This window comes from Alligator sinensis, unplaced genomic scaffold, assembly GCF_000455745.1.
Source record: "Alligator sinensis unplaced genomic scaffold, ASM45574v1 scaffold170_1, whole genome shotgun sequence".
NCBI classification, from domain to species: Eukaryota; Metazoa; Chordata; order Crocodylia; family Alligatoridae; genus Alligator; species Alligator sinensis.
This window is the reverse complement of record NW_005841863.1, coordinates 4,285,363-4,297,490: the sequence shown is the minus strand read 5'-3', so window position 1 is coordinate 4,297,490 and position 12,128 is coordinate 4,285,363. Positions and strand designations below refer to the sequence as shown.

General features: G+C 42.9%; 1 protein-coding gene across 1 annotated transcript in view; it reads left to right on the top strand.

Annotated features, from left to right (window-relative positions):
- The window catches only part of SLC7A10 (solute carrier family 7 member 10), an 82,988-nt gene that overhangs the window by 55,574 nt on the left and 15,286 nt on the right, over positions 1-12,128 (top strand). The window contains exons 3-4 of the mRNA XM_025216831.1: positions 8,904-9,055; positions 10,027-10,152. Coding sequence (XP_025072616.1) covers positions 8,904-9,055; positions 10,027-10,152 — 278 coding nt within the window. The remainder of the gene's footprint in view (positions 1-8,903; positions 9,056-10,026; positions 10,153-12,128) is intronic.

The following is a 12,128-nucleotide window of genomic DNA, read 5'->3' as shown; positions in this document are numbered from 1 at the left end:
TATGTTCCAGTACACACCAGGGCTCTGGGATTCATGACCTAACAGTGTGGACCCAACTTGTGCCCCTGGCTGACCCATTGAAGGAGCCTGGACTTATTTTCCCAGGTCCAGTCACCATACCACAAAGGCCATGAAAATTCATATTCCACTCAGGAGCACACACAAACACTAACAGACTCTCCCTATTGCCTGAAGAAGGGTGTGTGTGTCCAAAAGCTTGCAAATAACATTTTTTTCAACTATTTAGTTAGTCTAATAAAATATATTACATTACCCAAAGAACCTTGTCTGCCTATACCCTGAGACCAACATGGCTACCACCAATAACCCTATGAAAATTCAGTGTATATTCATAAATGTAAAGATCCATTAGTCCTATGGGCAGGCCATCCATTTACAGAACTGTTGGAATGCTGCAGTTAGTAAAAAAAGTAAATGGAAAATCAGGAATTTAGAAAGATGTATAGCAAAGTAACCAATTGCTTTTTTTCCCCTCTCTCTAACCACCAATGCCAGTTTTGACTCTGAATTTTTTGCTTTTCAAACATCTTGTTGTTTTCAACAGTCCTGCTATAACATTCATTATCTTATGTATTCATTATCTTACCTTTTTCACATTTTTCCTGTTTAGGAATTTCTTTTAAATGTTATTAAAGATAAATGTTATTAAAGAAGTAGAGAGTAGACTATAATAAAGATGACAGTGGCTAGTCAGAAAATCAAGAAGGAGTAGGGATAAAAGGGGAACTGCCCCAAAGGAAGCTAAGCTGACTTTGCACAGGAAATTAAAACCAATAGTGATTGCCATGTAAATAAAGAGAGAACAAGGAAAAAAACAGTAGTAGTGGAGCAGGGAGGAAGAGGAGGCGGAGTTTATTGATAGCCTAAATATGACCTAAAATACAAATGAACATTTTGTTTTAGCTATCAATATAGGTTATAGTGTAGGACATGGGAGCAAAAGCAGGGTTACTAAAACATAAGATGTGGAGATGGATATTTCCACATCTGAGGTGGAAGCAGGCTCAAAGAGATTAATGCACACAATGCACAAATCAGTGGCTCTAATTCAGGGATACTGAAAAAACAGGCACACTAAATTGAAAATGCACAAGGATCTTTAATAAATTGAACAAACTGGGGGCAATACTGAATGGCAAGAGAATGGCAAGCATTGTACCTGTGTTAAGAAAGGGAAAAAATGGCCCAGGCAACTGCAGGCCCATTATATTGACCTCAATTTGCTGAGAGTGTACTGTGCGTGAAGGAAGTGGCCGCTACAGGAAGGAGTGCAGACAGGAGGATGGGAGCAGCTTCCTTTGCACTAGTTTCCTCTGCCCTGGTCTTTATAGTAGTGCTGACCTTATGTCAACACCAGCATGAAGGAGGATGAGAAAGGAAGATGGACCTGTACTACTGGGATATGCTTCTTTGCTATAGTGAATTGTTAAGATAACAGAAGAGTCTCTAAAGCCAAGTAAGGGAGAAGTCAGGGTAGGGTGGCACCTTAGGTAGGTACAGACATTATACTTATTGTGCAGTAAGCGCACAGCAAGTACTGTACAGCTGTAACAGAAGAGACATTCATGACATATAAAGAACTTTAAAAATGGCATATCCCGCTCTAAGTTAACCCTGGTTGGATGTGGTATCAGACTAAAACATGGTAGGTTAGAGCACTTTATCAAACATCTGTACCAGATCCCATCACGAGTCAAGTTAAGTCTCATTCCCCCAGCATCCCAGGGCTCCTCTCAAGGTGGTGTGCTCACCTCGGCCGGTGCTTGTATGCTCCAGGTGAGCACCAGCACAGCCCAGCCCTGGCCCCGGGCTCTCACAGAGAGGAGACATAAAAAGCTCCGTCTCTTCCCTGCGTGGCTGGGCAGGGGGGTGGAGGAATGGAGTCCCCGTGCCGTGTGCTCTCCCGCCCCAGCTTGCTGACTTGGGTCTTGGAGAGGGCCAGGCCAGGCCCGCGTGGGAGGATGGCTCCATTCCCCAACCTGCCTGCCCCTAGCTCTCAGTGTACATGGCTCCAAGCTGCAGCCTTCAGGAGGCTGAGGCAGGTGGGTGAAGAGGTGGGAAATGGAGCCCCCTGCTATGTGCCCCCACCCCAGCTTGCTGGCTTGGGTCTTTGTGGGGGGCCAGGCCAGGCCTGTACAGCAGGCAGGCGCCGTTCATCCCCCAGCCTGCCTCAGCCTCCTGACAGCTGCCGCCTGGAGCCACGTGTGGCTTTTCACAGCACCAGGAACAAGGGGCAGGTGAGCCAGCAAGCTGGAGGGGGGAGACTGGCAGCAGGGGGCTCCGTTCCTCACCCGCCCACCCCTAGTTCCTCGCACAGCAAAAAGCCACGTGTGGCTCCAAGCTGCAGCTGTCAGGAGGCTGGGGTGGGCAGGGGGGAGGAATGGAGCCCCCTGCTGTGCTTACCTGGCCCAGGCCCCCCCAGGACCCAAGTCAGCAAGCTCAGGGGAGCCCGCATGGCAGGGGAGCTCCATTGCCACCCCCCGCATCCCCCCCAGCTACCAGTGCTGATAGCAGCGACACGTCATGCTGGCCCATCATGGGCGGCCGGCTGCTCAGCTGGGTTTAGCATTCCCCAGCCTGCGGCCTTAGCCAGTGCAGGAAGACTCCGAGTCCCACCCGCCTCAGACAGCAAACGTGCTCTGTTCGTTCACGACCCAGTTTAGAGAGATACTTGGAGCACTTCTTCCATGGGCTTGAATGTCTGCACTTAGCCTCAGAGAGGCATAAGTTTTCATAGGTGACAGCTGACTTCATCAAATGCTATAAAAGGCCAAGTGGATTGGGATATGTCACACTTATATGCCCTACAGATATATTTATGGGCTTGATAGCTGAAATGTTCGGTGTCTTAAGAGCACTAAATTTCTATTCACTTGAATGGAAACTGATTCTGTGTCCCACAAGCAATTTTAAAAAACCTGTCATCCTTCCCCTTAGTGATCATACAGAAGCACATATGCAAAAGGATATTTTTGCACTAAAGTTGGGATAGCTTGGCCTTTTATTGTGTTTTTGCACGCTGAACACTTCCAGCAGAGATATTTCTCTCTCTTTTTTGAGGTAAAAATTAATAACAATAAGGCATTCCACCAAGTTCTGACATTCTGCCAAATAGCACTTATTTTCCTTTGTTTTCAATCTAAAGCCATCTTTTTTTAAGCAGTATTTGTATGTGATCAAGCTGACTACAGGATATTGGTCACGCCCCGTTTTGCTGAACAGTGTAACTGAGTGCTGTGCATTTGCATTCATATGGATTTTCAATTTATGCAGGTCATAAAAAGGGTATTACCCAAAATAGTAAATAATAGGCTTCATACACATCCAAGGCAGTCTGGATGAACAATGTAACTAAAGCTACTGTTTTCCACTACAGCTGATGATTGACTATATCAAGTAGTTAATATAAATCCATAAATACTACATTCACTGGAGACCTAGCCCAAAGCTTTAATAAATGTCACTTGCACCTGTGTACTAAGTGTGCCATAAATGAATTGTAAATGTGGAATCTTTTCATTTGTAACAAAACATCAAGTTTGAAATGGCAATAATTCTTCCAACAATTAAGATAGAGATAGTTAAACTGTCCTTACAGGACAATCGCTACTATAATTTGTATACTAACATATCTCTATCACATGCAAAATATGCACAAGTCTAATACAGATTCGTTCTCTAGTTTTATAGGCTGCAGACTTAAATGTTAAATAGAGTTATTTTATCTCTGATGCATTATTTTATATGGAGATATAAAATATGTTAGGACTAAAAAAATTTTAAATGTTTTTATTTAAATTTGTTTCACCTGTAGAATAATCATTAAGGTGCTTATTTTGCCCTGGATCCTTGTTTACATATTTAATAATTATTTTATTTAACCAATGAATATCTCACAAGTGAAATATAAAGAGAGAACATTCCTGAGCCAAATACATCTTTAATGTCTTTCCAAAATTTAGATGAGAAGAATTAGTCTCATCTTGTGCTGTTGCCAGGTCCCTCCCTATTTCAAATCCATAACCAATTGTGTGTTTATCAAGAGGCCTGGGCCCTACAAGTCAATTAGGTCCCAATCCTGATTAATGCCGAATGTTGGAGGTACTCAACATCCTTTGGAGTTGAACCTTCTCTTCGCTATACAAAATGAAAAAACAAAACAGTATGACCCATGACTGTGCACAATAAGAATTTCTGAACCCTCCTCAAAAGGAAGATCTGACCCTCCTACTCTATAAAAAAAGAAAAACATTTGATTCACTAAGTGGCCATTCAGAAAATGAGACTTTCTGGAGAGTGACCATGTAAGCACTTACATTATACTTCCCATCGTTAAAGTATTAACAGATTCTCTCGCAGAGTAACCCTCTGGGAAAGTCTCTCAGAGATGGAAGAAATGAACTGTAGTGAGGTTGCATATATCCTAGGCCTCACAGTCACAGAAAGACAAGTTTAAAACTGAAGAATTCCTGACCAGGGCTGGGTCAAAGTTGCTTCACCAAAAAAGGTTGAAGTGTCCATATTTGTTTCTATTGCATTGTTCAACAGCGGACACCTTTTTATCATAGAAAAGTCAAATGACTGCCTGTACTTGGTAGACAGGTTTGAGTTTCAAGGCCTCAGGGCAGAAGAAACATGTACCTGCACCTCCCACATCCCAGGGAAGTGGCCTAACCACAGGGGTTACCTTACCTAAGAGGCAAGGCTCTTGCTGGTTGCAACCAAAAGTTCTATCCTGGACTCCATAAACTGTATAATAAAATGGATAATAAAAATGATAAAATTCTGGAAAAAAAAAAAAAAAGATTAAACAAAACTGGCCTTATCTAATGAGCAAACATTTTGGTGAACAGCTCCTACCAGTCTATGCCTTATAACCAGACTTATGCCCGATAGGCCACGTCCGCACGAGTATGTACAGTTGTTTTTGCAGGGACAAGAAGCAGCAGCATACTTTGTAGCGCTGCTACCTGTGCCTGGGGAACTCCTGTGCCATGTGCCCTTTGGCGCGTAGCAGGTTACCCCCAGTGGGATAGGGGAGGCTGGGGCCAGCACAATCACTAGCCTCAGCCTCCCCAACCCCAACCAGGGTAACCAGGACCCCCAGCAGCCTTACCTGAGGACCTTGGGAAGCAGCAGCCACAACACTCCTACAGCCGGGAGCTGGAGAATGGCTCTGGCTGGCTAGGCTCTGGTTTGGGGCAGCACGTGCTGCCACCACGTGCACTGCCCCACTTTAAGGAGTGGGGTTTTTTGATCTTTGGATCTCCCAAGGTCAAAAATAAACAAACAAACCCATGCTGCAAAGTAGTAGTGTGGGGAATGCCTGCATGTGTGGTGGGTGGCCATGCACCACACATCCACAAAGAATAGGTTTGGAATGGCATTCTTACAATAGGCTGCAGCTAGGCAAAACTAGCTCCAATGTTCAGGCCTCTATCCTGCAAAAATCCTTGGGTGATGGCCCTGCTTACACCCAACTTCATCAGTGATGAAAAGTTACATTCCTCTACATTAAACTCAATCTTTTTTCCAAATATCCGATTCCTTCTTAGCTTAGTGACGAGAGTGGATTTAACTTCTCAGGTTCTCCCAGTGTAGTGAATTACAGAGCAATTCCAAAAGCTTACCAGATACAGTTCCAGCTTTTGCTTTCCTGACTATCTCAGATAAATGACTGCAGAGAGTGATTTGCAAGAGTGATTTCCGGCTCTCCATTCAAACAGCTGGGCCAATTAACTGAGTACAGAGTACAAGATCCCTTTTTTTATTTCAAAACTGAATTCTTTGGATTTCCAACACGAGTTAAAATTCCCTTGTAAGATATTTTCATGTTGAGAACTGCCAAAAGATAAAAGAGTACATCTTTAAGCTACTGCCTTGCAGCCTAATTTGTGTGGTATTCTGCAAACAGTGATGACAGTTGAGACATAATAACATCCATAGGAGATGTTACTGTGTTACTTAATGTTACTTAATTTGCAATGGTTCTTTATCTGCTACCTAAATCACACTGGCTCCATCCATTTGATTTCAGCCTTGCTACATGAAGAATATAACGAACAATGGCACTTTTAGTATAATAATAATAATAATAATAATAGGTTCAGGGTGCTGGATAATCAATTATGCATTAATTCCTGCCAGTCTTAATTCAAATTTGAACTTTTCACAAATACTAATCGAGGCTCATGTGAGTAGCATTAATCTCCCTTTTTCAAGATCAGGGTTTAAAACTCACTTGAGAATACCACTAAAATTAAGGTTAAAACATGCCGAAATTTTAATTGTGCTATCCTGTCATCAGTTGAACTCAATTATGAACCCCCTGCTTGATGATTTAACTCCATAATCCTCAGCCAACATTCTGCATATAATATAATTGGTATCATCAACCCTGCATGTATTTCAGTCCAATGCAAAACAAATTGGCCATCAGTTCTGTCTACTGAATTATTCACATTTCCATCAAATTGCATGGTATTAAATATCAAGCTCAATGTGCTTAATATTACAATATACTGGTGAGTGCCAATTTCAGCTGAGATAGGATTTGAAAATCTACCTTTAAAAACAATTTCTTCCACTTAGCAAAAGCATTTTCACCTGAACACCCTCGTTAGGGATCTTTTCCTCCATTAGCAATTGTGTATGAAGGAGACAAAACATTTATGTGAAAAATCCTGGAGTTTTGCCCACAGAAACACCAACCCTTGCATGCACAGGTGACTGCGCCAGCATGATAAGACCAGTGTTCACAAAACCAAAATATCGTGCATATAGAGGCAATTTACTTGGAGGAGAAAGAGGCATTTTCATTTAGTCTGAGCTCCAGCAGGAAAGTGATCATGTGACTCAGCATTGTGAAATTTCCAGCATTGGCCACATGATTATTTCCATAAATCTTACTAATCTTTGATTTTTTTAGCCCTCAGAGTCCAATTTTACAATCTTAATAAACTCCTCTTTAGAGATCCAAAATAATTTAAGTTGTACTCTGAAATGACTAAGGACTAGATTCAATTCAAGCCCCAAAGCCAGTGATTAATGGCATGGATAGCGCACAGGGCCACAGGATGCCAACTGATAAGTACCAGTAAACGTCTGTTTGAGTCTAGCACAGTAGGCTTGGGCTCCACAACTGGCTTTCAATTGCAAATGCTCCACAAATTATTAAAAATTAATAAAAGAACTTTGGTGAAGTAATTACTTCAGTGAAAATTGTATGAAGTGGGAGGAAAGAGCCAGTTGGAGCAGACAGAAAAATGCAGGGCCCCCCCCTTCCTTTCCCCTGGTCTGCCTCCCCCCACTCTCTCTTAAAACTGACATTTAGGCATGTAACTAGTTCTCTCCTTTGGCTAGCTGACTTACTTAAGGATACAGTGCTGTGTAAGTAAGAAGAGGTGTGAACACCTACCACATTTCTCAGGAGCAACAAGGGGAAACACAACAAAATAGGACTGGAGAACACTTACCACCTGTGGTGGGGAGACAGCAATGTGAAGCACACAACAATCAGTTGCAAAATGACTGCTTTAGGGCAGCAGCTGCAAGACTCTGCCAAATGTAAAGGGCCAACCACAGAACAGCATGCTAGGAAAGAGGATCCTATAGGAGAGCAACCATACACTGGGAAGCTTATGTGTAGACTACAGAATAAAATACCTGAGAAAATATTGCTGGCAAAGGATTATATCTGTTTTGTGCATCCTATTCCTCTATACCACAAAAGGCTTTTCAGCTGCTTGCACCATGCAGATGCCATTTTGGAGACCTGAAAATTATTGCAACTTATATTAAGAAAAGTGTCTCTTTCTTAATGTAAAAATCACAAAACAGGTAGCAAGTCCTGGCAGCTAAGAATTGGGGTTGCTTATTAGGACTGCAGATGTGAGGCATGGAAGTTCTCTTCCTACTAGATAGAGGAGAAATATCTTAGGCAGGGATAAAGAGAACACAAATAATACTCTTCTTTGAACGGTGCCTTTCCTCCAAGGATCTTGGACCATTTTGCAAACGTTAACTTAAAACGCTCCATCTCCATCATGGAGAGAGAAAATGAAGAATGTTAATACCTACATTTTTGTAAGTGTCCGCTACTTTGGGGCAACCATTTCAGTCATCACTAAAGTCAATAGAAGTTGGAGTTTTCCATGTACTCAAATATTTTAGTGTTAGGTGTCTCAGGCTGGGTACCCAGAAAACCAGAAGCACTCCTAACTAGAGGACAAAGCCAAGCATATAGTTCATCTCTCTCAATTTTCACACCTCTACTCAAACCATTTATCAAGTGGGTAGTTCTCTCCCTTTCTGGACTTGAGGCACCCTCCGTAACATTTTTTAATTGAGCAGCACCCCATTTGAAAAACAAATGCAGTGATTGCCTCCTTACAGAGGGGTTGAGCAGCAGGAGCTGGAGATCATTCAGACAAGCCTGAGCCTGCATTTATCAACTTATCTCCTCACACCTTGAAACACCTTTCAAAGGATCTGGTGGCTCTCAAGACAACTATAAACTTAAACCTGAAGCCCAGTTTAAGTTGTAGTAGCATATAAAGGGAAAACACAACTTTTTGCAGTCCAAGCACAGCATTTAATTAATTGATGATGCTGTCAGTGTGACATGCAAAGCAAAGTCAATGTGCTGACAGTAGGTCTGCTCTCACATTTAAGCTGTGTTTCAAATGACAACATTTCTAGTAAAAAAATGGATTGAGTGGCAAAAATAAAAGGGAAGGAGACTGAATAAGTGATTGTTTTGATGGGAGCCAACTATTCAGATCAGAAGCACCTGTAAATGAGTTACCAAACTGCTTTAGAGCCAAACAGCTTTACTGATGGCTGGCCTTAATTGTGGCATCTTTTGTGTTTCCCATTTCCAGGTTTTTGCTGCTATGGAGTGCAGTGCTTATCATGTACCCAACCAGCCTGGCTGTGATTGCATTGACATTTTCCAATTATGTTCTGCAACCCGTGTTCCCTAATTGTATCCCACCTTATAATGCCTCCAGGGTTCTCTCCATGGTGTGTCTATGTGAGTATTTCCTAATGTTCTTCATGACAATATGATTGTCTCATGTTAACATCAAATAAACACCCTCTTTGGGGCCAATCATCCCCCATTCTCAGCGGTTCCTGAATGCCCCTTTGCAACAAGACCAATGCAGTTCCACTGTAGAGGCTGAATGTGGTCGGGGATAATAAAGACAGTGAGTTTCCACATCCCAAGCCAGCTCCTTACACAGTAGCACTCAGGGGACAGGCAACAGGATTCCTAGCTGGCCATAGCTTATGGCAGGGGTGGGCAAAATGCGAACTGGGGATTGGAAAATGGCCTGGTGGGCTGCATATCTGGCCCGCGGGTCCCCTAAAAAAATTTAGAAAATTAATATTAATCTGCCCTGAGCTGCCTGTCATGCAGCCCTTGATGGCTTGCCAAAACTCAGTAAGCGGTCCTCTGCCCAAAATAATTGCCCGTCCCTGGCTTATGGGGAAGGATTTCAGCCACTTCTCCTTTGTCCACTCATCTGAACCAGGCACTTGGTTCAGGGGGAAAAAAAATAATTGTTTCTGAACTATGCTCATACAGCCAGTAGGTGCTGGGACTCAATATGGATGACTAATAATTTTTTAAGGCACTCAAGAATGGGGTTAGTACTTCCTAAGTCTTTGCATAATACTAAATGTGACTGTGTAGAAGATATTAAATGCCACCACTTTTTAATGAGTCACTAAAAGTCCAAAGAAAACTTAACCAGACTGAAAAGAGATGAATCCTGAATCCACAAAGTCTCTCTGAACAACTGACCTTATGGGCAGGTCTGGGAGACCTCCTGGCATGCTCCTCTCTGAAGTTGGTAGCTTCCCCCTTATAAGCCCAGGCTAGAATTCCACCTGTTTTGGTAGCAGGAAACTAGTAGTCTGTCTGTGTTTTTTAGCATGTTTTTAATCTATGTTCTTAAATGTGTTGTTTTGTTCCACTAAATAAAGTTTTCTGCTCTCTAGTACTCCTGACCTGGGTGAATAGCTCCAGTGTTCGATGGGCAACTCGCATCCAAGATATATTTACAGCAGGAAAACTGCTAGCCTTGGCCCTTATCATTCTTGTGGGCTTCATACAGATCTTCAAAGGTACTCAGAAAGCCTAAATACTGGTACAGTACTACTGTTGAAATTAAATTCTCCTAGGAAAGCCTATTGTACCAAACCTACTCTTTTCTAATTATAAACAGGCAAGGAAAAATTCTGAGGGTGGAAACAGACACCATATGCAGTCTTATTTGTGCCGCCTTCAAAATTTTTAAGGCGGCACAAATGCTGAGGAAATGCTGAGCATATAGATTGCCATACCCTTTGTTGTTCCACACGATAGGAAAAATCAGTGCTGCAACAAAAGGTAGTAATAGAGTCTGCTGCTGTCTTGTGACAGACATCTATTACCTCGTGGTGCTTTCCCCACTGCCATAGCCCTGCGCTGTGGGTCTGGGATTAGGGAAAAGTGCTTCCCTGCTCAGCCAGCCCTGTGGCACTGGCTGGGGGAAAGCCTTGCTTTTTCCACAGCTCCAGACCCATGGGCCTAGGACAGCAGGGAAAGCAAGATTGCCCCCCACCCAGCAAGCCCTGTGGAGCTAGCTGAGTAGGGAAGCACTTTTCCCCACTGCCCCAAACCCACGGCACAGGTCTAGGGCAGCAGGGAACGTGGGGAGATTACATTGCCCCTTGTCCCATGCTGTCAAGGGCAGGACAAGTGGAGACATGCATTTCACCCAGTGAAGCAACTCAGTTGTGCCATGACATATCATGGCACAGCTGATCCACTCCATTGTGTGACATCTGTTTCAAGTCTGAATTATTTTGCTTCCATTGCTGACAATGTGCTCACCCAACAACTTGGATTTAAAGAAATTGTTTGTTGCTGAATGTTGTCTCATGGCAGGTTTCAGGCTGGGCCAAATGGCACTCAGCTGTGCAAGACATAAAAAGTGCCACTGGGCAAGGTTGACACAAATATGTGACTAAACTGAAAATTAATTAATAAATATTAATTAGTCATTGAAACTACAGGATTTCTTCTAAATGCTGGTACGATCGGGAGTGAAGTATGCTCTATAACACAGCACAGTATTGATAGACAGGCAACAGCAAAGGGAAATAAGACAGAGCATCTTGAACAAGTTACTCCCCCAAAAAATAACTGCTTTTAAAAATATAATGCACTGAATTAACATATTGAAAAATATCCTACTTGGTAGAGTTACATTTTATCAACTACATGCTCCTCTCCAGGTTTCAACTGCTTTGGATGCATGCTATATGCAATGATACCAAAGTCTCACATCAACACATTACTTAAGCACTTGCCTAGCTCTAAGCACATGATTAATCTAAATGTCTGCAGTGCTCACATGCTTAAAAAATAGGTAGGAGTTTAAATACCTGATTCAGCAACGTAATGAAAAGCACAGGACACAAGGCCTGATATAGTGTATATTACAACTCACATGGAGAACAGAGAAACACACCACTTGCAGCAAACCAGGAAGAGTAGTTAGAAACTAACACATGATTATAGGAGGGCCTCGCTTTCTGGGCAGTAGAAGTTCAATAGCCTTAAAGACTCTACCTCCCCCAAATAGGGTTTCCTGGGTTGAATGAACACTTGCTCCATTCAGAGAGAAGAGCTTAAGGTAGTAGGTGTTGCAACTAGTCACAGTTCCTTTGAAGTCAATGGGGATGATGCAAATTGGGCACATCTACACAAAATGTTTACTGCGGAGTAGACTAATTAACTGCATGTTAAACATCTTAGTGTCTACACATGCAGGGCTATTAAGCTGGAGTAAACTAATAAACTCCGCAGCAGGGTACTACTTGTAAATACAAGTACTATCCTGTTGTGGGGGGGGTTTCTCCTCAACAGCACACATGTAGATGGCTACCTGGGGCACGAGGGTGCTTCAGTGAGGGGGATGCCTGCCAGCTAGCCCTACACTGAAGTACCCATGTGCCCCAGCCAGCCCCTCTGGCGCATATTCAGTTGGGCAGTATTCTAGAAGGTGGTTTTCCCAGGGGAAACACCATGTGTCTGGGCCCATGAAGGCAGTTTT